General features: G+C 34.9%; 1 protein-coding gene across 1 annotated transcript in view; it reads left to right on the top strand.

The window, feature by feature from the left end:
- The window catches only part of DMD (dystrophin), a 2,251,544-nt gene that overhangs the window by 455,024 nt on the left and 1,769,223 nt on the right, over positions 1 to 27,297 (top strand). Inside the window, exons 3-4 of the mRNA XM_049704774.1 lie at positions 15,405 to 15,497; positions 16,929 to 17,006. Coding sequence (XP_049560731.1) covers positions 15,405 to 15,497; positions 16,929 to 17,006 — 171 coding nt within the window. The remainder of the gene's footprint in view (positions 1 to 15,404; positions 15,498 to 16,928; positions 17,007 to 27,297) is intronic.

Raw genomic sequence — 27,297 nt, 5'->3', positions numbered from 1 at the left:
GTCAACAGCATGTTGGTCATGATAGCATGTCAACCTCTAAGTTTCAAGGGGCTTATATCACATCCAGTTATCAGGGGTCATAGGTCCATAGTCATCCTTACTTGGAGTCTTCTGCTGATGCAGTTAGTTTATGCTGTCTGTTCTTGCCTGTTAGCCTCTATGCCCAGATCACCACCAGAGATGACTGAAGTCCTGTCAAGCCCTCAGCTATCATGTCCTTTTTTTTGTCCCCTTCTTACCAATTTAGGCATGTCTCAAGTGTCCCAGGGCATCCCTTCAGCCTTACCTGCTTTGACACTTGACTCATCGTTGCTGTTGCCTTTTCTACTGCACTGGTGCTATAGAGATGGGGGGTGGAGGGAGGACTCTCTGATCTCCCAGTGCATATGCTAACAAGCCAGGCACAGGTCTTCTCAGATCTGGGATTGTCCCCAACATATGTAGGTTTTCTGGGACTTCAACTCAGAGCAGGAGAGGGATAATGGAGTCCTTCTCAGAAACTCACAATAAAGGCTATCTGTCTTATTCACCATAATCCATTTCAATCCTGTCCTTTTTCCAGCTGTTAAACTTTATCTCCTTTGGGATGAGGCCCACTTGCTTCTATATACAGTTTTCCCAACTCTTTTATTTATGGGATAGATAATATGTCATTGTACTCAACATTCTGAGGATTTTGCAATGCACAGCTCTGATTTTTGCCATAGATTTCAGATGTTATGTAGAAACATAATATTTAAGCCTTTGTGTCTTTTTCTTTTCATGGTGACAAACTTATACTTGGGGAAGTACACATGTATAGATTCCAAGAGTTGGGGCAAAGCACCAGCTAATATGTCAAAATATCAACCTGCCACATGATCTTAAATATGAGGTATGTCTTGGTCTCTCCAAGCTGCTATAAAAAAAATACTAGAGACTGGGTGGCTTATGAACAACAGAAAAATTTTTCTGATAGTTCTGGAGAGTTCTGGAAGTCCAAGATCAGGGTGCCAGCATGATTAGGTTCTGGTGAAGGTCTTCTTGTTGTATCCTCACATGGTGAAAGGGGCTAGGGAGCTCTGTGGGGCCTCCTTCATAAGGGCACTAATCTCATTTATGAGGGCTCCAGCCTCATGACTTTTAAAGCACCTCCCAAAGGCCCTACCTCCTAATACCATCACACTGGGTATTAGTATTTCAACATATGAATTTGGATGGCACACAAAAATTTAAATCATAGCAAGGGGAAAATGGAGGTAAGCCTTTAACCTGTTATGATTGCAGGTAAATTAAAATGAAGATTAAATTCTAAGTAAGAAGAGCTTGTGGTGGGGTAACTGAGACTGAGGGCATAAAGGCAACTCTTCAAAATACTTTAGGGTTTCAGAAGACACTGAGGAAAGAGTTAGAAGGTAGACTGATGGTGAGGGTGAGAGGAAAAATGGACCAAGATAGAAAAGAATAAATATATGGAGAAAAGTATGAAAAAAAGATTGCAGATTGGAGGAGGGTGGTTCTGTCCAGAGTTGGAATTGAAGTTTATAGCAATGAACCAAGGAAAAGGCATTTTCAAAATGATAGGATATGGTATGAAGAATCTTCAAAACATTGACCAAGCAAGCACACAAACAAACAAAAAACAATGGGGCTGGGCTCCATTATTGATTAGATTCTGGTTACAACTGGCAATTTTGTTCAATGGGATTCTGGGTGTTGTTATGATGGTCTCATCCCAGGTGTGCATGTTAGCCGTTGACAAGCCGTAGCATTTATTACTGCCTTTAGGTTTTGTAAAAGTGTGGATATTATGTTTCTGCATCATTTTGTTTTGTTTCTCATTTTGATTATTATTGACATATGTTGTCTATTATGTATCTCTTGAGCAAGTATTTATCCTTAAAACCTTAGAATTGCTATTCTTCTTCAGTTCATAATGGATCATGCATAAAAATACAAGAAGATTGCAGCACTTTACCATGGCTGTTTTTCCCGTATTAAGCCCAGTTGGTTTTTAAAGACTAATTTGTGGTCTAATTGATTTTAGCCACTACAGATTACATTAAAGAAGGCAAAGTCCATTTTAATAATCATGTATACTTTTTTTTTTTTTTTTTGCGGTACTCGGGCCTCTCACTGTTGTGGCCTCTCCTGTTGCGGAGCACAGGCTCCGGATGCACAGGCTCAGCGGCCATGGCTCACGAGCCCAGCTGCTCTGAGGCATGTGGGATCTTCCCGGACTGGGGCACGAACCCGTGTCCCCTGCATCGGCAGGCAGACTCTCAACCACTGCGCCACCAGAGAAGCCCGATCATGTATACTTTTAAGTGCCTCAAAGGAGCTCTTAAGATTGGCTTACGAGTAATTGAAGTGTTATAAAAGATGATGCCTGTTTTGTGAACTAAAACAGATAACAATATTTAGTATTCTGTATTATTTTTTCCACACATTCATTAATGAATCAATTCCTGTTGATTTATTTCCTCATGGATTGCCCACACAATTATATTAGGGATAAAATAAGAAATGGGAAGAATTATCAAAAGTTGATGAACATAAATATCAAAGAATAGACTTTTGATAAATTAGCTTCTAAATCCTTCTGAAAACAATCATACCATGCTCAGTATATTCCATAAAATGAGGAAGTCAGGATAATTCCCAGTGCTACACGATGATAAATACCTAGAGGGTCGACTATGATTTGCAAACTCCCAAATTGGCTAGATTTGAAGAGTCATCATTTCATCTTAGACACAGGCACATTTTAGTTTCTGATCCTTATAATACAGTCTAAGATAAACATGACTGTGAGCCCTTAATGGAACCACAGTTGGAAGGATGCCAGTACAAGAATCTGTTTTTAATAGAATATGCATGCAGGCTTCACTATGATGCCTTCTTTTTTTTCAAAGTTTTTTTTTTTAGATTTTGTTATGCAGGGAAATGTTTATCATATGAGGTTTAAAAAAATAAACAAAAAACAAGAAAGTGGGGTAGGGATGAAGATATAGCCTTCAGAGTTAGAGGAAATAGATTTGAATCTGAGTTTAAACACCTTGGTGAATTTACTTAAGACTACTGAATCTTAATATCCTCATGTCTAAAAAGGTAGAAACAATACCTTTCTCACTAATTTCTTGTAATATCAAACAGAATAAGTTTGACACTGATCATAAAATTCTTAGAACATCTTGGTTTAATTAAGAAACACTCAAAAATGGCACCTTGGTTGATGAAGGAGGAGAACAGGGAATGAAGGAGGAAGATGAGAAGAAGAAGAGGAAGACAAAGAAGAAGAGAAAGACTAGAAATATAAGATAATTCAAGTTTGAAAAAAATGTGCTTATATATGAATAGAAAAATAACTGTGCAAAAATATAGTTGACACTGGTTGAGTGGTGAGATTATACCTTTTATTTCTTTGTAATATTTTTCTGTATATCTTTTTTTTATAAAGTACATTCACTGGTTTTAAAATCAGAAGGAGCCATTTTTAAAACCAATTAAAATTATTTTTTTTTCTATTTTAAATTTAAGTTTATGTTTAAACCTCCATCTCAAATCTTACAGTCCAACTTCAATAATAGATTGCTAATGCATTCCCAGTAGTATTTAAATTTAAGAGACTGAGAAAGTTCATTCAACTAGGTGACATATGTTGATAAGTTTTGGAATTCTTTTTTTTTTTTTGAAATAGATCTTTATTGGAGTATAATTGCTTCACAGTACTGTGTTACTTTCTGTTGTACATCAAAGTGAATCAGCCATATGCATACATATGTCCCCATATCCCCTCCCTCTTGAGCCTTCCTACCATCCTCCCTATCCCATCCCTGTAGCTCATCGCAAAGCACGGAGCTGATCTCCCTGTGCTATGCTGCTGCTTCCTACTAGCTAATTATTTTACATTCGGTAGTGTATATATGTCTATGCTACTTTCACTTTGCCGCAGCTTCCCCCTCCCACCCCGTGTCCTCAAGTCCATTCTCTATGTCTACATCTTTATTCCTGCCCTGCAGCTAGGTTCATCAGTACCATTTTTTTTCTTTTTTTTTAGATTCCATATATATGCGTTAGCATACGGTATTTGTTTTTCTCTTTCTGACTTACTTCACTCTGTGTGACAGACTCTAGGTCCATCCACCGCACTACAAATAACTCAATTTCGTTGTTATTTTTTTATGGCTGAGTAATATTCCATTGTATATATGTGCCACATCTTCTTTATCCATTCATCTGTCGATGGACACTTAGGTTGCTTCCATGTCGTGGATATTGTAAATAGTTCTGCAGTGAACATTGTGGTACATGTCTCTTTTTGAATTATGGTTTTCTCAGGGTATATGCCCAGTAGTGGGATTGCTGGGTCATATGGTAGTTCTATTTTTAGTTTTTAAGGAACCTCCATACTGTTCTCCATAGTGGCTGTATCGATTTACATTCCCACCAACAGTGCAGGAGGGTTCCCTATTCACCACACCCTTTCCAGCATTTATTGTTTCTAGATTTTTTGATAATGGCCATTCTGTCTGTTGTGAGGTGATACCACATTGTAGTGTGGATTTGCATTTCTCTAATAATTAGTGATGTTGAGCATCTTTTCATGTGCCTCTTGGGTATTCTTTATTTTTAAAATCTGGTAATTCTTATATTTTTAAGCCAAGATAGTTTGTTTCCTTTTTGCTCAATAGTATTTTTGGACAGTTGCTGTGTTCATAAAATAAAACATTTTGCACAGCAGTATTTTATAATGAGGAAATGTTTGGTATTGATAAAAATGAATTACTAAATTAGGCACCTTTTACAATGAAGTCATGTATTAGTAGAAAAGTCCTGGTATAAAACTTCTATTTAAAGAGCTATTAAACTGTTTTTTCGATTTTTGAAATAAACAGGTGCCTATTAAGATTTTCTAGTTAATGTACAAGACAATTTAAAATTTTTCTCAGAAGCTTTGGGAGGAAAGTGTCAAACCTAACTACTTGCCTTGGCTATTATTCAGCTTAACTTATTTAAAAGTGTATTATTCTAGAGACACTAACCAAAGGTGACAGTTTAATTCAGAGAGAATTCTTTTGGATTCATTATTTTTATTTTGAAAACATCTGAATGATAAACTGATACAAATTAGAACTTATAATGAAGAAAATTAGATAAACAGGAATTTTTATCTAAAGTGACAGCAGAGTAAAAAATCTATCAAACAGGAGAATGAAACAGTCTTCCTTTTTTTAACTTCTCATAAGATTCAAGTGAACTTCAAATGAGCATGTTGAGCAAGAAACACAATCTTTGTTTTTTTTACAACATATAGCTACCACAAAAGAGTTTTAAAAAACCCTACATTTTATTAAAGGTAGTATTGTAAATCTTAAGATTGACACTGTTTTTTTTTTTAAATTGCTCCATGAAGCTGAGAATTTTTTAAAATAGGGCTTTGTTGAACTTTTTATTTTTTTTGCAAGATGGAATCGAAGGAGCTCTGTAGAGTATATTGACTGTGCTTTTTTCCAGATCATTCATTGAGTCAAATCTCTACAGATAATGTTTTTTTGTCCATTTCAACTTCAGCAGTGAAATGTTTTCTAGCTTGGAGTTCTTCTGCACAAAGGGCTCCTTTAAAAATATTCCATAAATAATTTATCAGTCTTTATAATACAGTTTAATTTTTCAGACTTCTTCTCCTGTATAGAAACAAACATTCATATATGAACATGTATCAATTCACTATTGCTATGTAACAAGCTACCTTGAAACTCAGTAGGTTAAAACAACAAGTATTTATTATTCTTTCAGCTCTTCAGATCAGCCAGGAAGTTCTTCAGATCTCTCCTGGGATTATTCATGTGTCTCTAGCTAGCTGTGGTTCGACCAGGTGGCTGTGCTGATCTTGGCTAAGCTCTCTCACATGTCTGGTTGTCAGCCAGTCTGGGACTAGTGGTGTAACTTGGTTCTGCTTCACATGTCTCACCTTCCAGTTATCTGGCTAAGGCATGTTCTTATGATGAAGGGGGAGGCATGACCAAGAGAGCAAAAGTGTTCAAGCCTTTGTGAGGCCTACATTTGGAAGTAGAACAACATAACTTCCACTGCATTCTATTGGCCAGACCAAGGCAATGGCCAGTCCAGATTCCAGAGGTAGAGAAGTAGAAACCACCTCCTCGTGAAAGGAGCAGCAAAGTCCTGCTGCAAAGGGCATGGATTCAGGAAAGGATAAAATAGTTGGCCCAGTTTTGTGTTTAATCTACCACAGATTGTGACCTCTGCTTCTGCAAAAAGCAGTTCCAGTGGAAAGGTAGATAACTGCTTAGAGTTTTAAGGAGCTCATATTTATAATTTAGAGCAGTTGCTCCTGAACTAAATGACTCCCTTGTCAAGTAATATTTCCACACAAGAATAGTTCTCTTGAGTTATTAGGACTCCAAAATTCACCTCTGAACAATGTCTATATTGGCCGTTCCTAAATAAGGTTAACTACCTTAAGACATCGGTCTAAATATTAATGTGGAAAATACGGTAAACACTTCAAAATTACATACCTTGTTCAAAAGAATGAAAACAAATGACCATTAAATATTTGCTCAAGCTCCTTTAGGTTGGCAGACCAAGCCCCCTTTGTTGTGGTGTCTCATACATCTCAAGTCTCATCATCTCCCATCACTCCATATACCCTGTGTTCTAAGACCTGATTTTTCATGGTTTAATGTAATTTAATTTATCCGAATCTTAGCATCTGAAATGTCCCTCTGCTTGGCATTCTTCTCCTCTTTTCACATCTCCTTGTTAGTTGCCTCTTCAATGTTGTAAATTCAGTTCCAGGATTTCTGCTTCTCTTATCTTCTCAAGTGAAGATGACATCTCTTATTTGTGTTGGCACCATGCTTACACCACCACTATTGATAGGGTTATAATACAGTGCTATACATATCTTTGCTTAACTGCACACATCCTTCATAGATTGTGACTAAAGCTGAAAAAACAACGGCAGTATCTTTTTTACCTTTTATCTTCCCAGTTATTCCCAGTATTGAGCACAATAAAAAGTAGTTGAATAATAGCTGTCACATTTAATTGAATAACTTACTCTCCCTCCTTTGACACACGAGGAAAACAAACAAATTACTAAATCATTTATCCAAATTCACACAGCTGGGAAAAGTTAGAATTGCAATGAAATGAAGGCCTATTTGACCCCAAGTGCTATATTCTTTAACATGTAACTGCATGAATCTCACATGGAAGACTTTCAATAAGTACTTGGCATGTATGAGTGGATCTCTCAAGAAATAACTGCACTAAAAACATGAGTAAAGCTTTTCCTTCTATTTACTATTATTCAATCCTATTCAGTTTTAAGAATTATATTTATTATATGTTGATTTATAGCCTCCTAAGTTTTTAGTGTGTGGGGCAATTGCTTTTGTGTTTTAATTTAATTACATTAAAAAGCCAGATTTTCTATATACCTTTGAGTGAGTTCTGCATGTTAAAAATTTGTTTTAGTCTCTAGAACAATATTTACTGGATTCATCGAGGCATCCCCCTAAAGAGTGATATAACAATAGAAATTTAAGACATTGAAGAATTTTTCTAATGTACATATGTAGAATTATCACTGTTATCACCCTTCAGTTACTAATTCAACGTAAAATTAGAAGCAATTTTGTTTGTAGGTTATATAACTGTATCTGACCTTCAGAAACCTCAGGGGAAAGAAAAGAATAAATTAGTTAAATTATCCTTATTTTATTGAAAGACATTATGAAAATACACAAGTAAAACTTATCTAATACTGACCCTGAAAGGCATTGTCATCAAAGAGTGCCAGCTCAAACAGCAGTTACAAAGTAGAGAATGGTTAATAAATCTGGAAATATACCACCTATGTTTGGATTCATATCTACCACTTATTTGCTGTTACTTAGTTCTCTATGTCTAAAGTTGTGTCATCTGTAAAATGGGATTGATTTTAATTGATTGTTATAAGAATTAATTAAAATAGTCCATGTACAGTGCACAGAAATGTGGCTGACTTAAACTAAACACTGAATGTTTATTACGCATGTCATTACAAAATATATGAGGTTGAATCATGTGAAATTGCCAGTTTTCAATCACATTTGACTGCAGAATTTAAAATTTCATATGGTTCAACCTATCAGAAGGGAATAAAGGTATAATGGGGACAGAAGCTCTTATTTAAATATTCCAGCCTATGTGACTTTTTTCCTTTCTGTGTGTTTCCTGTTCCCTTGATTTTGCACTGTTTATTGGCAGACCCACCTCATAAGCATGGGAGAAGAGAGAATGAATAGCCCAAGGCTGACTTTCTAGTAGGTAGGGGCAGGGAACGATTAGGAAGAGGCTGTCTTGTCACATAATTGTCCACACGCAATTGCACTGCAATGTATTTGAGAAATTTTAAGAATATTAATTTTATAAATAAAATTTACATTTATTAACTAAAGGCATGTACAGATGTCTTTTGACCATAGAGTCTCATTCCATAGGATCTGAACAAGTCTGAATAGTTCTTTCTCCCTCTGCATTTTGCGGGAAGCTAAGTGCTAATGGTTGGCATTTCTCTAGTGAGTGTGCCCATTGTGTCACAATATTTTCTTTCTTTCTGAAGAATCATAGTGGTATTTAGATGCTTTGAAATGAAGTGCTTCATCTTGCAAACCTTATACTGTACTTCTTCTGTTGCAGAAGCCTTTACTGGGATAGAATATAACCAATCTCCATTCCCCTCCCTGGCTATCTCAAGCTTAAATCTTATACCTTTGTGATTCAATAAAAACTGAATTTAACTTTCATAATTTTAAATTTATAGGGGGTATTTAAAGGTGATATAACAGAATTAGCTACAATCATGGTTTATAAGGTTTCTACATGTTTTAAAATAGCTATTTGTGAATTATATTAACATTATAACTAGAAATACAAGATAAAAATTACATATAAGTTTACTAATTTTTGTTTCAGGATAACTGGTAATTGAATTAGTACTGATCTATCTAATTTACAGGTGAGAAAACACAGGCCTGGGTTAAGAATTCAGTTTTATTACAAACCATATTAAATGTAGACCTGATCAGACAACAAACCGTGCTGACTCTTGGTTAAGCACATATTACTTGGGGTTTTATAATAGACCATTTACAGATAATGACTTGATTTCCATTAACCATTGTTGTGGCTGCTGTTGAAAGTTCTAATGTGCAATCTGGTTGAATCTCTTCTTGTATACGTAATAGTGTAACATACACATTGGGTCCTAGTGACTATGTTTTATAAAGAGTTACTGCCAAATAACACTTCATATCTGGAGAGACTGTAAAACTATTATATTATCTAACTTAGCTCTTGAGCACTTCTTAGCTCCAAGGAATAACTTGGATTTTTTTAAAACATTATCTTTGCAGCCCAGATTTTAGTGCTATTTCTGGTACATAGAAGTTTTAAAATATTTGATGCTCAGGAACAATGAATAATATATGTTAATTTTCATCTGTTAAAGCCTGCTAAACATTCCAGTACTTTGATACCCCTATTATAGGAGAGAAAGTGTCCCAGTGATACATTTGGGTCTTTAAAACAACATTACCAGAGATAAAAATAATATAGGCAGTTTGGGGAGAAGCACTGGGGCCTTCATTTATTTTCTGACATGGGCATCCCTGACATTGATACTGTGGATCAAGGGAATTGTTTTCCCTGTCTAGGGTGTTGAATGTCTTTGGTTTATCCCTCTGGGACCACTCTCTGCCCTTCTCTTCCCTGGGAGGCTGACCTCTGTGGATGATATCAGCAGACTCCCTTGATCTCTGGCTTCCAGTTGGTTTTGGCTCTTGGGAGCATTTACAGGAGATCAGAGGAAGGGAGGAAAGAAATATCAGGGCAGTTATTTACCACAAGATAGCTGCATTCATCACCAAAATATCAAAGCTCATGTCAGGTGACTCTCTCGACTCTATCTTTGTTCATGGACCAATAACCACTCTCTTTCTCTTTTTTCCTATGTGTCTAGGAGTGATAATTGCAGTTCTCTATTACCAGTTTTGGTGGTTTCTTTATACCCTGCCCTCACCTTTTTAAGTTGTTCCCTATTAACTCTCCTCAAGTTAGCCAAGTCCTGCTAGGATCCTGGCACCCTCAAAGGAGAGTCCTACTCTCTATTTCCAGGTGATGACATTTAACGAAAGGGGGAAATGGGAAATGTGATTAGGGTTTATGGAGCATTTACTATGCCAGGAAACATTCTGGACACCTTATATTTATTAACTCATTTAATCCCCATACCAATACTTTGAAGTTGACCCCTTCTGTTACTTTGAGCCAAAAATTCCAAGGAAATTTTGGAAAATATGGATTATTAGGGTTAAACATTTGGAATAAATTCATGATGGCTAACATTTATTGAGTATATCTTAGAGCAAAGTACTATTCCAAATGCATTTAAATCTTCACAGCATCACCACAAGCTAGGTAATACTACATCCTTGTTTTACAGTTGATAAAAGGTAAGACCCAGAGAGATTAAGTTACTTGCTCATATCACACACATGAAATATGGCAGAGCTGGGATTTGAACCAAGGAATTCTGGGGCAGAGAGAATATTCTTACTCATTGTATTGCAGTACTTCCCTGTGCTTTGTAAAACATATTTCATCACTGCAACTTTTCTTTTCTTTCCAAATTCTCTCTTCCTAAACCATAAGTCTTTCAATTATTAGTTTCCTAAAATGAGACACTAAACCAGCCTTATTCTTCTGTTTTTAAGAGATTCCTTTCAAGGCAAAACTAATCTATGGTGTTAAAAGTCAGTAGAGTAGTCATCCTTGAAAGGGCTAGTACACAGAAGTGGGTGTGAGGAAGCTCTGAGGATGCTGATCATATTCTTTTTCACCATGGGGGTGATGATGATATGAATTTCTTCAGTCTGTGAACATTCACTGAGCTAACCTCAATAAAATTATCTTATGAAATACTTTTTACAACCCGTGCTTAAGAAAACAATCATCTATGAAAACTGCCTATTTATATTACAGTGGGTTGCATTATTTTTATGGGAGCTGGTCAGCAGGATTTACCAATAAGTTTGGAATCAAATTTGCTCTCCTCTTTGGTGTTTTTCTTGCTCTTGGTGTTTCTAATAGCTAAAGATTCAGAATCACAGGGAAGTATCTTGATTTTCTCAGCAACACGGATGTCCAGAGGCTGACTTTTCTACCACCAGAAGGCCATGTTAAATTATTCCTGTGCTCTTCAAGTTTCTTTTAGTGCAACATGGTATTGATCTCTGTGTATTTACGGGTTAAAAGATTGACACAACTCTGAAGAGTCAGAAACTATTTAAATATTTTTCAATTCATTTCTGTCCCTTTCTCAATTTTTTTACGTCGATTTTTTCACTTTGTTTATGCCAGTTACCAATCAACCTGTCTGAGTTTCTTTTTGAACACTGTCTGTAAAAAAAAAATAAATTGATAATAAATGTAGAATTTCTTTATATCATCCTGACAATGATCTGGAAGGATTGCTGTCTCATTTTATGGTCCTTTCATCTTGATGTTTGGGTTAGCAAGGAAGAATTCAATATGTAAGTGAATGTAAGAAACTGCTAAGTAATACCAATGGTTCACTTTTTAAAGAAAATATTAGTCAGGAAAGGGATTGAAGATAGAGAGCCACAGGGTCATATGACCCAAGGCACATTTAATGTTTTATGTGTCTTATAAAATAATTTTCATACACTTGAAAAGAAAGCCATTAAAGATAGGGAATTTTTAAAGAAATAATACTGTTTTCATGAAGTAAGTGTCACTTGCAGCAAAAAGGCATAGTAGCTGTCTTTCATAGGAGATAAAAAGAGAGGAAAACAGAAGAAGATTTAATGAAAAGTAAGCAAAAGAACAACAAAAAGATAAAGAGCTTGAAGGCTCTGAGTGTTTCCCCTTTGCCATCCACATGCACTAGTATTAGTAATTGAATATGGAAGGACACCTTCCCTCCTTGACTTTCACTCTTACAGGGGTACCAAACTAAGAGAAAACAGAACACATTGTATCTGAGCTCTGTATTTTCTGGTAGATTCAATAATTAAGCATAATTGTATTTATGTCTAATATTTGGCCAAAGAAAAAGAAGCCAAGGAATAGTAGAATAAAACAGAAAAAAGCTTTCTATATTTATTGAGTACCTACTATTTGCCAAGTCTGTACAGCATACCTACACTGTTTCAGAGGCTTAAGACTGATGTGCTATTATTTCAGTCCCCATTCTGTTGATACTAATGAATAAATTGTTCCTCAGAAAGACTAAGTCACTTGCCGGAGACAATGCAGCTAGTGAATAGGAGACTCGGGTTCGAAAAATCAGCTATTTCTGCCTCAGAAACGTGTGCTACTTTTGCTACATCATACCTATAGTGCTATGGAATGAGGAGTTGAATCTAGGAAAGAAATGAAAACCATTCCAGAGAAAAGAGAGTTTTTGCTTTCTCTAGGATATTCATAGTCCAGGAGGTATAAGACTAAACACCTGAACATCCATGAAGTTACAGGCTAAATATTGTACATTTCATTGAGCATCAATTTAATTAGACCATAGGAGGGGAATTTTCAGTCAAAGTGCTTGAAATTACTTTTAAGTTAAACATGCATTAAGAGAGGAAGACAAAATCTCCATGAATTCTTAACATAAAACATATGCTTTCATAGAAATTTTGAACCTGCAGTCACTATGTACTTTACACTGCCAGGCTCCGGGGCAAGTAAATTCAGTCTCGTCTGTTGAAAGTTGCTTTACTGGAACATTTTGAGAGGCACCCTGTTAGAGATTGTGGTGGATATAACAAATATAAGTTGGATTTCAGTTGTGATACTTTAATACAGCATTGATTGCATGAGTTTGAAAGTTATATATGATACCGAAAACCGTCTTTTTCTCTATCACCTCACTGCTTTCTAGGTGCCCCAACTAGATGTGCGCTCTGATTAGTCTGCAGTCCTTCCCTCCCTCTCTATTTTGTTTGATTCCAGTTTAAAAGGGAGAATTATAAAATATCAATACCTCGTCTGTGTGTATAAGTTTGTATCAAAGCAAGATCCTGTTTGCCTTCTTGACCTTTGTTTAAGCTCCTTGCCCAAAAGCATAAGCTTTCTAGTCCTCATATCTTGGATGCTAGATGATCCTTATGGCCTTGGGGTTCATGCTTTATTCTTTGCCTCTAGACTTACTCCTTTCCAAGCCCCAGCCCTTCTCCTTGAATGCACATTTTACCGCCCACATCCCTCCTGGTTTGCCAGACTTTATTATCTGTCTATCTATCTGCCTATCTAGATATATATTTTTAATAACAGCAAGTATTTCTGTCAACTAACTATATTTTATTTTCTTCAAAACCTGACACATTTCAGTGTGCACTATTGTTTTTGTCCATAAGTTTAGAAGCTACTCACTTCTCAAATGCATCTGTAAAATTTTGCTCCTGGAAAACAAAACAAAACAAAATAGCATTTTCAAGGCATTGTTGACCTTCAACCAATTTGAAAATGAAATCTTAATATTATCCCCCAAATGCCAAGTTATTCCGGGTTATATATGAGGTTCTTGACAGAATTATTATAAAGCCCACATTCATTTTCTTTACTTATTAATAGAAAGCTTTCCTTATTTCATAAGAATGGCACTGTTGTTTTAAGATCTACCTGTACATTATATATACTAAAAGTGCTTTTTAAAAGTTCTAGTATCTTAGTGTTTTGTCATTTCTTTTCCCCTGAAATTTTTAATTAGAACTATTCAAGTAGAATTTAAAAAGAATAACTTACAGTTATCTTTGTCAAAGCACATATGTGGTTTGATTTCCAAAGCCTGGCATGGAGGGACTGGTGGACTTCTTGCAGGGGTCAGTGTTATCGTTAATTGAAGCACCTAGGCTCTATCCGGACTTGTCTTGGACATGGCTACCTGGCTGTAGGGAGAGCCTGAATCCTCTGTCTTCAATCTTAGAAGCTTCAGAGATGTCTTTTGCCTGGAAACGAGGACTCTTCTTGAGCTGTGTGAAATATAAAGTTTGTGTGTGATCAAAGGAGTAGATGAGAAGAGCCCAATCACCCAAGGCTAATGTTAGACCCATCACCCGACATTTTGAGGGAAGTATTTCCTGATCCCCAGACTATGGGAATTCCCATGGTTATGTGCTCCTGGGTTCCTTTTACTGCCTCTCTGTAGCATTACCTTTTAGGAATATTTGTGTTCCCTGCTCGACTCAAAGTTCCACAAGGGCTGGGGTCATATCCATCTCATTTACTAGTGCATGTGCTAGCACCTAGCCCAGGTTTATTGGTGCTCAATAAGCATCTGTCATTGATAAAGTAGGGCTTTCTTGATAACTTGGGTGATGAAAAAGTTGTGAATGATTTCATACGAAGGGATTGTAGGCTTTGAACCAGAAAAAGAAGATATTTGGGGGTATGACAGAAGAAATAAAATATTTGAAAGATAATCAAATGGAAGGAGGAAAAGGCCAAGGAAGCAGCTTGATAAAATAGAAAGAACAAGAGCCCCAGGAGTTAGACAGATCTGGGCCAAAATCTTGGTTTTATCGTCTTCTTGTTTTGTCTCTTTGTCTCTGTTTCATCTGTAGGACTCTTTGTCTCTGTTTCATCTGTAGGATGAGTATACTAATGCTAACGTCACAAAAATTACAAGATCAATTCATTCAGTGGAGTGTTTCTCATGAATAGTCACTCCAAAAATGTTAGATGTTATTAGTGGCTATTGTTTTCCCTCAGTATGATTCTCAAGTAAAGAAGTGAGAAAAAGAGATGAAAAGCTTTCACCGACATATTTCAACTTAATTTAAATCATACCTTTCTAAAATTTGAACCATCCAATATGAGACTGGATCATTCTGAGGCAGCATGTAAAATGTATATGCGCAGAAAGCATGTTTTATGAGTGAAGGATGGTGAACCCTCTTTGATTATGCATTCTGTTTCCAAGTACACAAAATGGTTAAATCTTATGTACCCACCCAGGGCAAATTGTTTGTGATCTTTGTTTCTTTGTGTGTTTACTTCTCCCCAAACAGTGCCCAACTGCCTGATAATTTAAACAATTTTTCTCTCCTTTATAGGATCAGCATTCAAAAAGTTGAGTTAATTAGATCCATTAGACTATAGATCTCCAACTCTTGTTATTGAGAAAAATATTTAAATAGATTTGGCCGAATGATGATTTACTGGTTTTTGTTTTTTACTTGGAGGTTCTCTTTTCATCCATCACCCTTGGCAGATTAAGAATTAGATACATTAAATATTCTTAAACATAGCTTTAAATTTTAAAAGGCGTATTCGTAGAAATGGATCACTGGAAGCATGCTTTCTTTAATTGGGTATGTTTCTTATTTCAGTTTGGGAAGCAGCACATAGAAAACCTCTTCAGTGACCTGCAGGATGGGAGACGCCTCCTAGACCTTCTTGAAGGCCTGACAGGGCAAAGACTGGTATGTGACTTACAGTATTTATAAGGAACTTCACATTAACCTCAGAAGAATTCCAGACCAGAAACAGACTCAGCATAGTTTTATGAGATCCAGTAAAATTAGTTAATTTACTAATTACTGATTTAAGTAGCAGTACAGGACCTATTCCTGAAAAAAACAGCCTTGCAATATTATTTTTGTTTTGGCATCTTCTATCATATGCAGAACAAGAAGGTGAAATTTTCAGTAATATAATTTATATTATTTAATAGATATTATTCTCTATTATTATTTGGTATCTTTGTTAGTGGCTGTCTTTATAAGGCTTTTATACATAATGACCTTTTAAGTTTAACTTTTAACTTTATTTAGTCTTTTGTCTTCTTTTCTTCCAGTTTTATTGAGATATAATTGACATACAGCACTGTACAAGTTTAAGGTGTACACCATAATGATGTGACTTATAAACATCATGAAATGATTATCACAATAAGTTTAGCGAACACCCATCATCTCATATAACATTAAAGAAATAGAAAAAAATCTATTTTTTCTTGTGATGAGAACTCTTAGGATTTAAGAACACTTAATATGAGATATGGAAAATGGGGAGTTGCTGTTCAACAGGTATAAAGTTTCAGTCCTGCAAGATGAATAAATTCCAGAGGCCTGCTGTACAATATTGTGCCTATACTTAACAGCATTGTATTGTGTAGTTAAAATTGTTTTAGGAGGGTAGATCTCATTTTAGGAGTAAATACTTGAGGCATCATAATGGTAGACTTTCTAAAACTCCACAACTGAGTGAATTAATCCATATATTGTAATACACTATGCAAATGTTAGTTTAAAAATTACAGGACAAGATAAGACTTTTGGGGATTGAAGGTGAGGGTTAGAAAACCAAAGATGATTGAGGTTTTGAGCTTCAGTGACTAAGACAATTAAGGTAATATTGCCAGAAATAGTTTCCGTTAAGCCTATTTAGGATTATAGAATTTTGCTAGGCTCAAATCTCTTTTAAACTTTCCTAAAAGGTGTGGGAATTGACTCACTTATCTATCTTACTAGCAAATGTCCTTATGCATGCTGATGTTTCTCTTCGTGGTCATGCAACTGAGGTGTAGAATGAAGGAGAGATGGTAACCAAACTCTTTTGTGAAGAAAAAAAAATTCTACCAGTTTTCTTGAGGAGTGGCTGATTCATGCTATAAGGAGTTTCTTCATGCTATAAGAAACTGATTCATGCTATAAGGAGTTTCTCCATGCTATAAGAAACTCCTATGACAAGGATAATTAACCTGAAGCACTTAAATTCATTATATTAATGCCTCACAACCTGTGATCATTTAAAAGATTCCAATTTAGAAGTGAAATATATCAATTATTCCATTTCTGGTAGATTGTCCTTCTCTCCCCTGGGCAGTCAACATTGTTTCATTTTGTTTTCAGCCAAAAGAAAAAGGATCCACAAGAGTTCATGCCCTGAACAATGTCAACAAGGCACTACAGGTCTTGCAGAAAAATAATGTAAGTGGAGCCCTGGACAGAGTCTGGATACCATGAGACAGCATGCTTAATGTTTGAGTGAGGGCTTTGGCCCTAAAAACAGAGAAAGCATTTCAAGTTCTCTCATAAGTCAAAGCAGTTACCATTGAGAGCGCATGTTCTAGTTCATGTGCATCTGCTAATGTGATTCAGGAAGTAAATGCATGCATCCACAGGGGGGCAGGGAATGGTGTGAACCAGACCTGATTGGCCACTTTGTGTTGTTTTTAGATTTTACATAATGCAGTTATATTTGGTGGCCAAATTAAGTCCTGTGGTAAACTCAGCTCCTTACAGCAGTGTTCGTGAAACAAATGGCTTTTAATAGGCTATTATTTTTTTTGTATAAAGTGGGTTCACACATGATGATAAAGTTTGTTTGAATTAAGCCAACATTTATTAGATAACACATCCAAGTATGAAAGTTACACAGAAAACTCAGTATTTCAACTCAGCATAAGAGTTGCAAATTTGTTTTCTATTCTTATGTTTGATTAAGTTTAACTAGAAGAAAATATATGTGTGGTATTAGAAAAAGTCAACAATCGTACGTAAACAAGTGTGTAGATGAAAGGAGTTCTTGTCTCCTCAGGGTGACTTTGAGATTCCTCCCCTCTCTCATGATATTGGAGGCAGCCCTCCTTTCTTATTAACTTCCTACAATCTTTCTAATTAACCAATGCATTTACTGGCTTTTTTGGTAACTTCCTAATTACACTACATCTCTCTTTCAAGGATAAATTCAAATAATTGATCATATACTATTAAAATAACCATAATTAGTGATAGATTAGTAATGATGTATACTCCCCCAAATATTGCTCAGCTCATCTAGCAGGGAGAGGACATCATTCTGGAAATGGAAGTGAAAGTTGTGTAGTAATCGGTCAGTTTTATGAAAGGTTACTATCATATTTAACCTATAAAAATTATTTTACAGAAGTTTTATATATTTTTATTATTTTCCTGCAGTGATTAACTCTATATTTGCAAATTTTCTGCAGCAGAATAAGATAATCTATGGAATGTTTGCCTTATTAGCAGTCCTATAGAACCTTTTTATAAACTTTTTTTTGAAGTATAGTTGATTTCCAGTGTCATGTTAACTTCTGCTGTACAGCAAAGTGTTTCACTTATAAATATATATATTTGTTTTCACATTCTTTTCCATTATGGTTTATCACAGAGTATTGAATATAGTTCCCTGTGCTATACAGTAGGATCTTGTTGTTTATCCATCCTGTATATACTAGTTTGCACCTGCTAATCCCAAACTCCCAATCTTTCCCTCCTCCAGCCCCATCCGCTTGGCAACAAGTCTGTTCTCTATATCTGTGAGTTTGTTTCTCTTTCGTAGCTGTGTTCGTTTGTGTCGTACATATCTTAGATTCCACATATACGTGATATCATATGGTATTTGTCTTTCTCTTTCTGACTTCACTTAGAATGATAATCTCTAGGTCCACCCATGTTGCTGCAAATGGCAGTATTTCATCCTATAGAACATTTTGAAAGATCAGTAGCATATAAATTAAGAAAACATTTTAACAATATTAGGAACTTAGACAAAGAAAATGTCTTTTTAAATATCAATTCCTCGTATTCCATTACAAAATATAAGAGCAAGGAAAACAGCAGAAAACTCAAAGAATTATTAGATTTAATCTAGTTGAAGAAATTGATCTCTTCCAAGCAAGAAAATGTCAAAACATAGGCTGTTGGATCTCCTCTAAAGTAGTGGATTAATGAAACTGTAGTGTTTTTTTTTTGATAAGAGTTTTGTTTTTTCACATACTGATTATAGATTATGAATTTTGTGTTTTTTTTGTATATATTATAATTATTAATTTTATAATTTTCAATATAGGACCAGAAGAAATTCTGGCAATAAAAAGAAAAAACATAAAATAAAATCCCTGTGACTTTGGGAATAACCATATATTTCTTAGATGTGAAAACAAAGGCATGATGCAAAAACAGAAAAAATTAACTTGAACTTCATTAAAATTATGAGTTGTTCTTATGTTCTGGATATGAGTCCTTTGTTTATTTTATGTATTGCAAATATATTTTCCTTCTCTGTGGATTAAAATTTTAACTCACTTTATCTTTTGATAAAGAGAAGTTCTTCATTGTGATGTAGTTCATTTTTATAAACTTTCACTTTATAATTATGTGTCCTGTTTAAGAAATATTTGCCTGCTGAAAGCCATTATGGTATTACATTTTGCTTTTATCCATATAAGCTTTATTATTTTACCATTTGAATTTGGATCTATATTTCACCTGGAAATGATTGATTATTGTATATGATATGAGGAATGGGTTAAGATTCAGCTTATTTTTTTCACTTGGAATCTGAACGACAACATCACTTATTAAAAAGAATGTTGCTTGCCCATTGTTCTCTAGTACTAAGTGTGTCATAAAAATTGTTCAGTACATTTGTAGTTTTATTTCTGGACTTAAGTTCACTTCCATTGTTCTGTTTGTCTATACATCATGAGTACCATGCCATGTGGAATACTGCCGTTTTATAATGCATCTCGTTATCTGGTGAACTCGTTATCTGGTGAACACTTTTTTCTTGTTCAGTATTTTCTTGGCTATATTAGCCCTTTGTATTTCTAGGTTCATTTTACAATCATCTTTTTAATTTCCACATAAACCTTCTTTGGAATATGATCAACATTGAGTTAAATCTATAGATCAGTTTGGGAAGAATTGACATCTTTACACTATTGAGTATATTAGGTGTCTCCTATGATTTTCCTCTATACTTTATTTAATTTTAGGTTTTATAAAATGAGAAAAAGAAATCCAATGGAAAAAATGGACAATGAACTTGAACGGGAACTTCACAAAAGAGGATGTTCAGAAGTTCAAGAATAATATGAAAGTGTGTTTAACCTCACCAATAATTGGGGAAATTACAATTACAATGAGATACCAATACAAATTCACAAAAATGGTTGAAATTAGACTTATAATGCTAAGTGTAGATGAGGGTATGGAATAACTTGAACTCTCACAACTAACTGGTAGAAATGTAATTCAGACAGCCATTGAAAATAGTTTGGCATTATATACTAAATGTGATAAAAATGTGCATTTCTTGTGACCCAACAATTTCATTCCTTAGCATATAATAGACATACATTTCTATGTTTGCCAAAAAATTCATATATATATAATATTATTTTATATATATGAAAGAGTGTTCATAGTAGCTTCATTTGTAATAGCCAAAATTAGAATGAAAGTAAGCAAATGATAGTGACACACAGTACATAAGATAGATCAGTTTCCGGAAAGAGAAAAAAGTGAGACACAAAAGTGTATCTACTGTAATTTCGTTTAATTAAATTTCAAGAATAGGCAGAATGCTTCCATGAGTTTAAAAGTCAGAAGAATGGTTAGATTTTAAAATGCAGGATGAAATCTTCAGAGATGTTGAAGCTTTCCATGTTTTGACCTGGTGGTCGTTATACAGGTGCATTTGCTTTGAGAATATTTATCAAGCTGTACACTTAAGTATATTTTCTGTATGTAGGCTATCAATTTTTTAAAAAAAAGTTTAATAAGAGGAATGTAGGAAGGGAAAGTAAAACTGATCTTGCAACCTGCCAAACTCCAAATTATGGCCATATTTATCTATCTGAACATAGACCGTGTATTTTATTATGAAATTGTTTAATAAAATGTGATAAGTGAATATACAAAATTAGAATGTAATTAATGCAATATATGGATCTTTTCTCAGGAGGTTATATTTCTTACTGAAAATAGAAAATCTTGATAAAATTCCAATGTTTTAGCAGGCGAAGACTCTCGAATGAGGGTTAAATTGGACAAGGAGTCCTTCAAAAGAAAATTTCCACAAAGCTCCCATTTGAGCCAGGGCCCTAATGGGGAATGACATATAATTGAGGTCTCTGTATTAAAGGACAGAATCTCAAGTAAAACATTCTCCAGTGTAAACCAAAACCTTGAGCGAAATAACCTTTACCTGAGCTAGCCCCAGGCCAAAAGACACAGAATACAAATGCTCAAAAGTAAATGTATTATCATTTTATACTTCCCATTATTTTGTAATAAAAGAAAGCAGAAAAGAAATGGAAAGTATCCCAAGGGACATGTTTTTTACTCTCTGATTATTAGCATAAAGAATAAACACAGAAAGAGAACGTTCAAGAGCAGGATATTTTCCTAAAAATGGCCTTGGGTATTCTACAGCAGATGACTAAATGATCCTGGGATGGGGTATAAATAAATAAGCATATTAAGTAAAATAGTAGATAGAACTATTTTCCTTTTAAAAATCACAGATTCTCAGAATGAACTAGAGGAGGCATTGATTAGAGATTTTGAGTAGTCATACCTTAAACAGAATAATGTTTGTATTTTTAGATTCAGCGCATTATTTATTGAGTGTCTACTATATGTCAGGTTGTATTCCAAATGGTAGGAACACTGCAGTCAGTGATCAAAACAAATGCAGTCGTTTATGTCATGGAGTTTAGAGTCAAATACCAGAGGATGTTAAATATGTATAATGTATGTAGTGATAGCTAAGTGAATGAAGAAGAGACAAATAGACTAGGAGGTTTGGGAAGGCCTTTGGTTAGGTTGTCTTATAGGTGGAGACTGGAAGGAAGTGAAGGAGTGAACCATGGGATTATCTACAGGAAAATGGTCCAGGCAGTGGGATAAAAAGACCTAGAGGAGAAAAAGCATTTGGAAATAGGACTCAATAGGTGGAGAGGACTGAGTGTGGAAAAAAATGTAGTAGAGTAGGGGATCAGAGAGGTAGCAGGGTGGTGCTGGGAAGAGGAGAACATGGGGAGCCATGGTTAGGGTTTGAATTTAGTTCTAAGTGAGATGAAAATGACTAAACATAAAAAGGCTATTATAAATTAAATGGGTAATAAAACAAGTTCTTTTAAAAGTCAGAGATAAGAATATTAATGACAAAGAAAAACTTATAAGTATTTGAAAATATTATTTTTATCCAAGAAAGTTGAAATCAATAATTAAAACATAATACAACTTACAGCATAATAGAAATACTGCTAAAACCATAAAGAATAAATGATGGAAATATATTTTTATTCAGAGCCTTTAATTCACCATTGTCAGATTACAACACAGTTAGCAGCAAAGAAAAAAGTTGAGAATACAAATAACATAAACTGTAGATTTAATAGTGATTTTCTACCTATCGACACTCCCAAGCATAGATGATTCTATAAAATCTGTGTGAATTATATATAAACCTTCTCTCTCATAAGGTTAGATTTGCAAGGAAAACAGTAGTTTATAATTTCATTTAAATGAACCAAATCCAAATCTGAGCTCTCAAACAGGCATTCAGAAAATTCTAACTTTGTCATTATTAAGAATGATTTCCCCTATCCCTAGGGAATGGCCAGACATCAGTAGACCTATGTGGTGCCTTTTATAGGCAGGGGAAAAGCCTTTCATTTTTAGTCCATTGAATTATCCGCTGATATAGTCACTATCCAAGCCCAAGTCATCTCATGAAGCCATGTGTATCATTAACAGTCCTGAAATGAATCAGAAAGCCTATGCAAAGACAAAGTTGAAAAGACTGTAATAAAAGGAATATATATAGAAATATGGGCAGGATTAAAGGAACCAACGATGAATGGTGAAGCACCAGAGACTAGCCTCAGTTAATAGGCTTTACTACCCCTAAACCTAAAGAGACAAGAGGAGAGAGCTGTTACCTTAAACCAATGAAAGCTCTAACCTTGGGAATGGGTCCACTGGATAGCAAGTGCAACCATAGGTACCTAAAGAATGCAGTTACTCTCAAATCATGGCCTGCTGGAGGAGGTGGGAGATTGATACCTTAGTCTCTCTATTCAGTCCTCTAATAGTCTGCCAGTGCTGCTCATTGGTTGAACCTAACTAGAAGCCAGAGGATAAGAGATCCTGGACGATGGAGCCATCTCATACTAGGTGGGTCATCTCAAACAAAGAAGGTGTGAAGAATGTGGGAGGGGGAGCAGTCAGAGAAAACCCAGCCCTTCAGATAGCTCTATTTTTTTTTTTTTTTCTTCTGGTCAAAAGAAGACTTGGGAATCTCTACGTTAAGAGCCCTAATGTTGGCCAGGGCCCAACCTTGCTGGGTGTAGCAGGAAGCCATTCACTTTTTTTTTCTTTTTTTAAATATTTATTTATTTATCTATCTATTCTGGCTGCACTGGGTCCCAGCTGCAGCACGCGGGATCTAGTTCCCTGACCAGGGATCGACCCGGGGCCCCTCACATTGGGAGTGCGGAGTCCTAACCACTGGACCACTAGGGAAGTCTCGGAAGCCATTCACTTTTAAGGCCATACCACCTCCCCCATTTGCTGACAGGGAGTGGAGGTGGTTTCTGGCTAGTTTTGGAACCAGCTGACATTACTCTCCCATGCTTCTGGGGAACACCAGAATAAGAAAAGGAAGATAGACTAAGAGTTATCTCTAACTTCTACCCTGCTATGAAACTTACTATAGGCGTAGGCGAAGATAAACATATAAAAAACGTCCTTGGCATATGTACAAATAAAAAATGGATAATATATTAGAATGTAGTGAAAATGTCATTAAACACATGAAAAGAACTTTTAAAGTGCATAATCTTTGATGATAATAATATAACAGTAGAAATTAATAATACTTAAAAAAATTCAATTTGATTAATTTAAAGTGTATAAGAAACCAAGAGTACAAATCCATGTTTTTATAGGAAAAAGCATTCCATGAGAAAACCCATGAGAAATGGCCTCAGTTCTACCCAGAGGTTCAATTTTTGTCTTTGCTTTTATCTTCATTAAAAAAAAAAAGATAAATTAATTCTAGCTTTCAACCATAAATGTTACAAAAAAGAAAAAAATGCTCTAAGGAAAGTAGGAAATAAAAGATAAATGAAGAAATGAGTTAGAAAAAAGAAACGCTAGATAAATTTAAGATATTAGTTCCTTGTAATAAAATCATAAAATAGACTAATCTCTTATAAATTTAATCAGAAAAAAGAGGGAAATAAATCAAATGTATGCAATTTAAACATAGAAAATATTAAAAAATAAGTACAAGAGTAGAAACCAAAAATGGAATCTACACAGAACTATATGTTGATTATAAAAAAGCAATGAAATTGGTTTGTATTCTATTTAAAATCATGAATTACAAGAATTAACACAGTGGAGTATAGAGTACCTACATCAATAACCAAAGGAACTTAAGAAATCATAAAACAAAACCAAGCAAACTTTTTACAAAGACTTCTGGGTCCAATGGTACTAGTGGTAAGTTCATTCAGAGTTTTAAGAAATTGATAATTGCTAATAGAAAATCATGAGGGGGCCTTCCAATTCTACAAATCTGTTCACAAACCTAATTTTTAAAATCACGTGAAAAAATTGGCCCTCCCTTGTTGTTAAAGGGGTATTAGAAACTTCCTTTTGAAAAGATATTTGTGGTAGTTTCAAGATCTTCTTAGGTCAAGTTCATTTTGTCTCCTTCCTTCCTCCCTCCCCTCCTCTCCTCCTCCCCTCCCCACCCGTCCTCCCCTCCTCCAATTTGGCCTCTTCCTCTGCCATAAATGACTAGTTTTAGCATATTCCCTAATTCTAAACTAGCAACTCAATGTGAGCCTGTGCTTCAGTTTCCTTTCTTTTCTCTCCTGACTTCTCACTTACTCTCCTCACTCAAATGTCACTCACAACTTAGCTTTGTAGAGCTCAGACAGCACATTTATGTTCTGATTTGCATTCTCTCTGGTGGCTGTTTTAACATGAAGTTATCCCTGCTATCAATAATTTATTTGTGAAAACCACTTATTGAGAAAGAAGTACTTCTAAGTGCAGTGATGCCTTTATCACAATATTTGCTGAGAGGGAGTGGAGGTGGTTTTTGAAATAAAGTTGGCCGTGGTTTAAAAAAGCAAACAAAAGACAATACAAAATCCTGTGAAACAGGGGATGACTCTACCAAATGGTTGTGTTTGTCTACATACTAGCTCAAGATAAAATGTATCCACAGCTTCCATTTATTTGTAACTTATTGAAGGTAGATAGAGCAAATCTCAGATAATAGGGAAACATCTCTCATACTGCCATTCTATCATTCCTTTATCCTTCTCCACTCTTGTTTGTGGGTAGTCCCCTTCACCAGACATTCTGAATACAGTTCTACAGGTCTTTAACCCCATCTTCTCTCAGATGTAAAGAAATATTTAATGGGTCATTTGAACTTGTTTATTGGTAAATTTTTTCCCTTAGATATAATTAAATTCCAGTCAATGAGTTTCCTCTAATACAAATTTGCATTTTTAATCATTTTATGTAAAGTTGAATAATGATTGATTTTTTCCACTGGTAAAGGAATTTAGCCGTTAAAAAACTGGTAGGGAGATTTAACTGTCTGTGGTGTTTTAAACTGTCCTGCAGATGCATTATGATACCTGTCTTCCATTCATTGGCTGATCCCAGTTTGTTTCCTCTTCTTCCATCCCAAGATTTCCAAGTGTATACTTTATGAACCCCAGTGCCTTTTTGAAGTCATAGAATGCACTCCATCATTATTTTAAAGAAACTGACAAAAATAGAGTGTTGCATTATACCCTGGCATATACTGGGACTTTACTGATTTAACGTGATTTAATATTAACTGACACAGTTGTAAATCTCATAATTATGTTCACTACTCTCATCAATTGTCTATGACAGAGTGGCACAATTTTACCAAGTAATTTCAACTATACAAGGTGAGATAGCACAAAGAAAATAAGATCGTTGTTGTACATTATTAAACCACAAATCCAAAATGAGTACTTAAAAAGCCTAGGGTGAAAATTCAAATGTCAGCTTTGTTCAAATATTCAATTAATCACATCATTGAAAATTGTCACTGAATTAGATTGAATGGTTGTCAAATGTCACTGATCTGAAAAATGATATAGTGTTCACTCTTCCTGGCATATGATCTTAGATAAAGAGGATTCTAAAGTGTTCTTTAAAAGTAGTATTTTATGTGTCCTTTAAGTATTCAGAAACTTAAATAGCCATTTAATGTATTTTGGGGTATGTCAGAACATAATATCTTTGACCAAACATAAACTGCTTCCATTTATTACTCATAAAATCCAGTGTTCAGATATAAATTCCAAATTTTTAATTTATGTTAGACAAGTATTATTTTTTATATTAAAATTTCAGTCTACACAATAGGCCTGTGATACGGCTGCACCTTATATATATTGATTCCAAGGATCCAGAAGAAGTGTATCCATTTAACCCTGTCACTCACTAACTACAGGATATTTGTCAAATAATTTCATGACTTTGGTTCCACTTTGTCATCTGTGAAATGTACTAATAGAAATAGTTGCACTTATTTCAAAATATTCTTCCATGGAACATAAAAATATATACAAGCATATCTTATAATCTTTAAATTCATATTCCGATGCAATATGAAATTATTCCTCTTAAAATGAAGCTAGTTATCACTGAAAATAATTTCATAAGGTGAATTGTTTACCTTCCCCCAACCCCGTACATTTCTTGCATCAAGGAAAAAATATTATGTTTTTCCTTACATATTCAACTTAAAATTGAGGTAATCATTTACTTTGATTTGTACGCATGGAGATCTTTTGGGATAGTAATAATATGGCTACAAATTATATTATAATTGAAAATTTTTCTCATTATAATGAATGTTAGTCATGTATCTTAGAATTTTTTGCCATTGCTGTTGCCAAGTGTTTTCTTTTTTTTTCTTGAAATCAGTATACATGGCTGAAAACTGGATAGCTCTGGCTACATAGGGTTCTTTAAATTTTTCTTTAAATTTTATTTTATTTTTTATACAGCAGCTTCTTATTAGTTATCTATTTTATACATATTAGTGTGTATATGTCAATTCCAATCTCCCAATTCATCACATCACCCCCACCCCCACCCCCTGCTTTACCCCCTTGGTGTCCATATGTTTGTTCTCTACATCTGTGTCTCTATTTTTGCCCTGCAAACTGGTTCATTTGTACCATTTTTCTACGTTCCACATATATGTGTTAATATACGATATTTGTTTTTCTCTTCCTGACTTACTTCACTCTGTATGACAGTCTCCAGGTCCATCCACATCTCTACAAATGACCCAATTTAGTTCCTTCTTATGGCTGAGTAATGTTCCGTTGTACATATGTACCACATCTTCTTTATCCATTTGTCTGTCCATGGGCATTTAGGTTGCTTC

Source organism: Orcinus orca, chromosome X, assembly GCF_937001465.1.
Source record: "Orcinus orca chromosome X, mOrcOrc1.1, whole genome shotgun sequence".
Taxonomy (NCBI): domain Eukaryota; kingdom Metazoa; phylum Chordata; class Mammalia; order Artiodactyla; family Delphinidae; genus Orcinus; species Orcinus orca.
The sequence above is the reverse complement of the archived record's forward strand: the minus strand, read 5'-3'. Positions and strand labels throughout refer to the sequence as shown.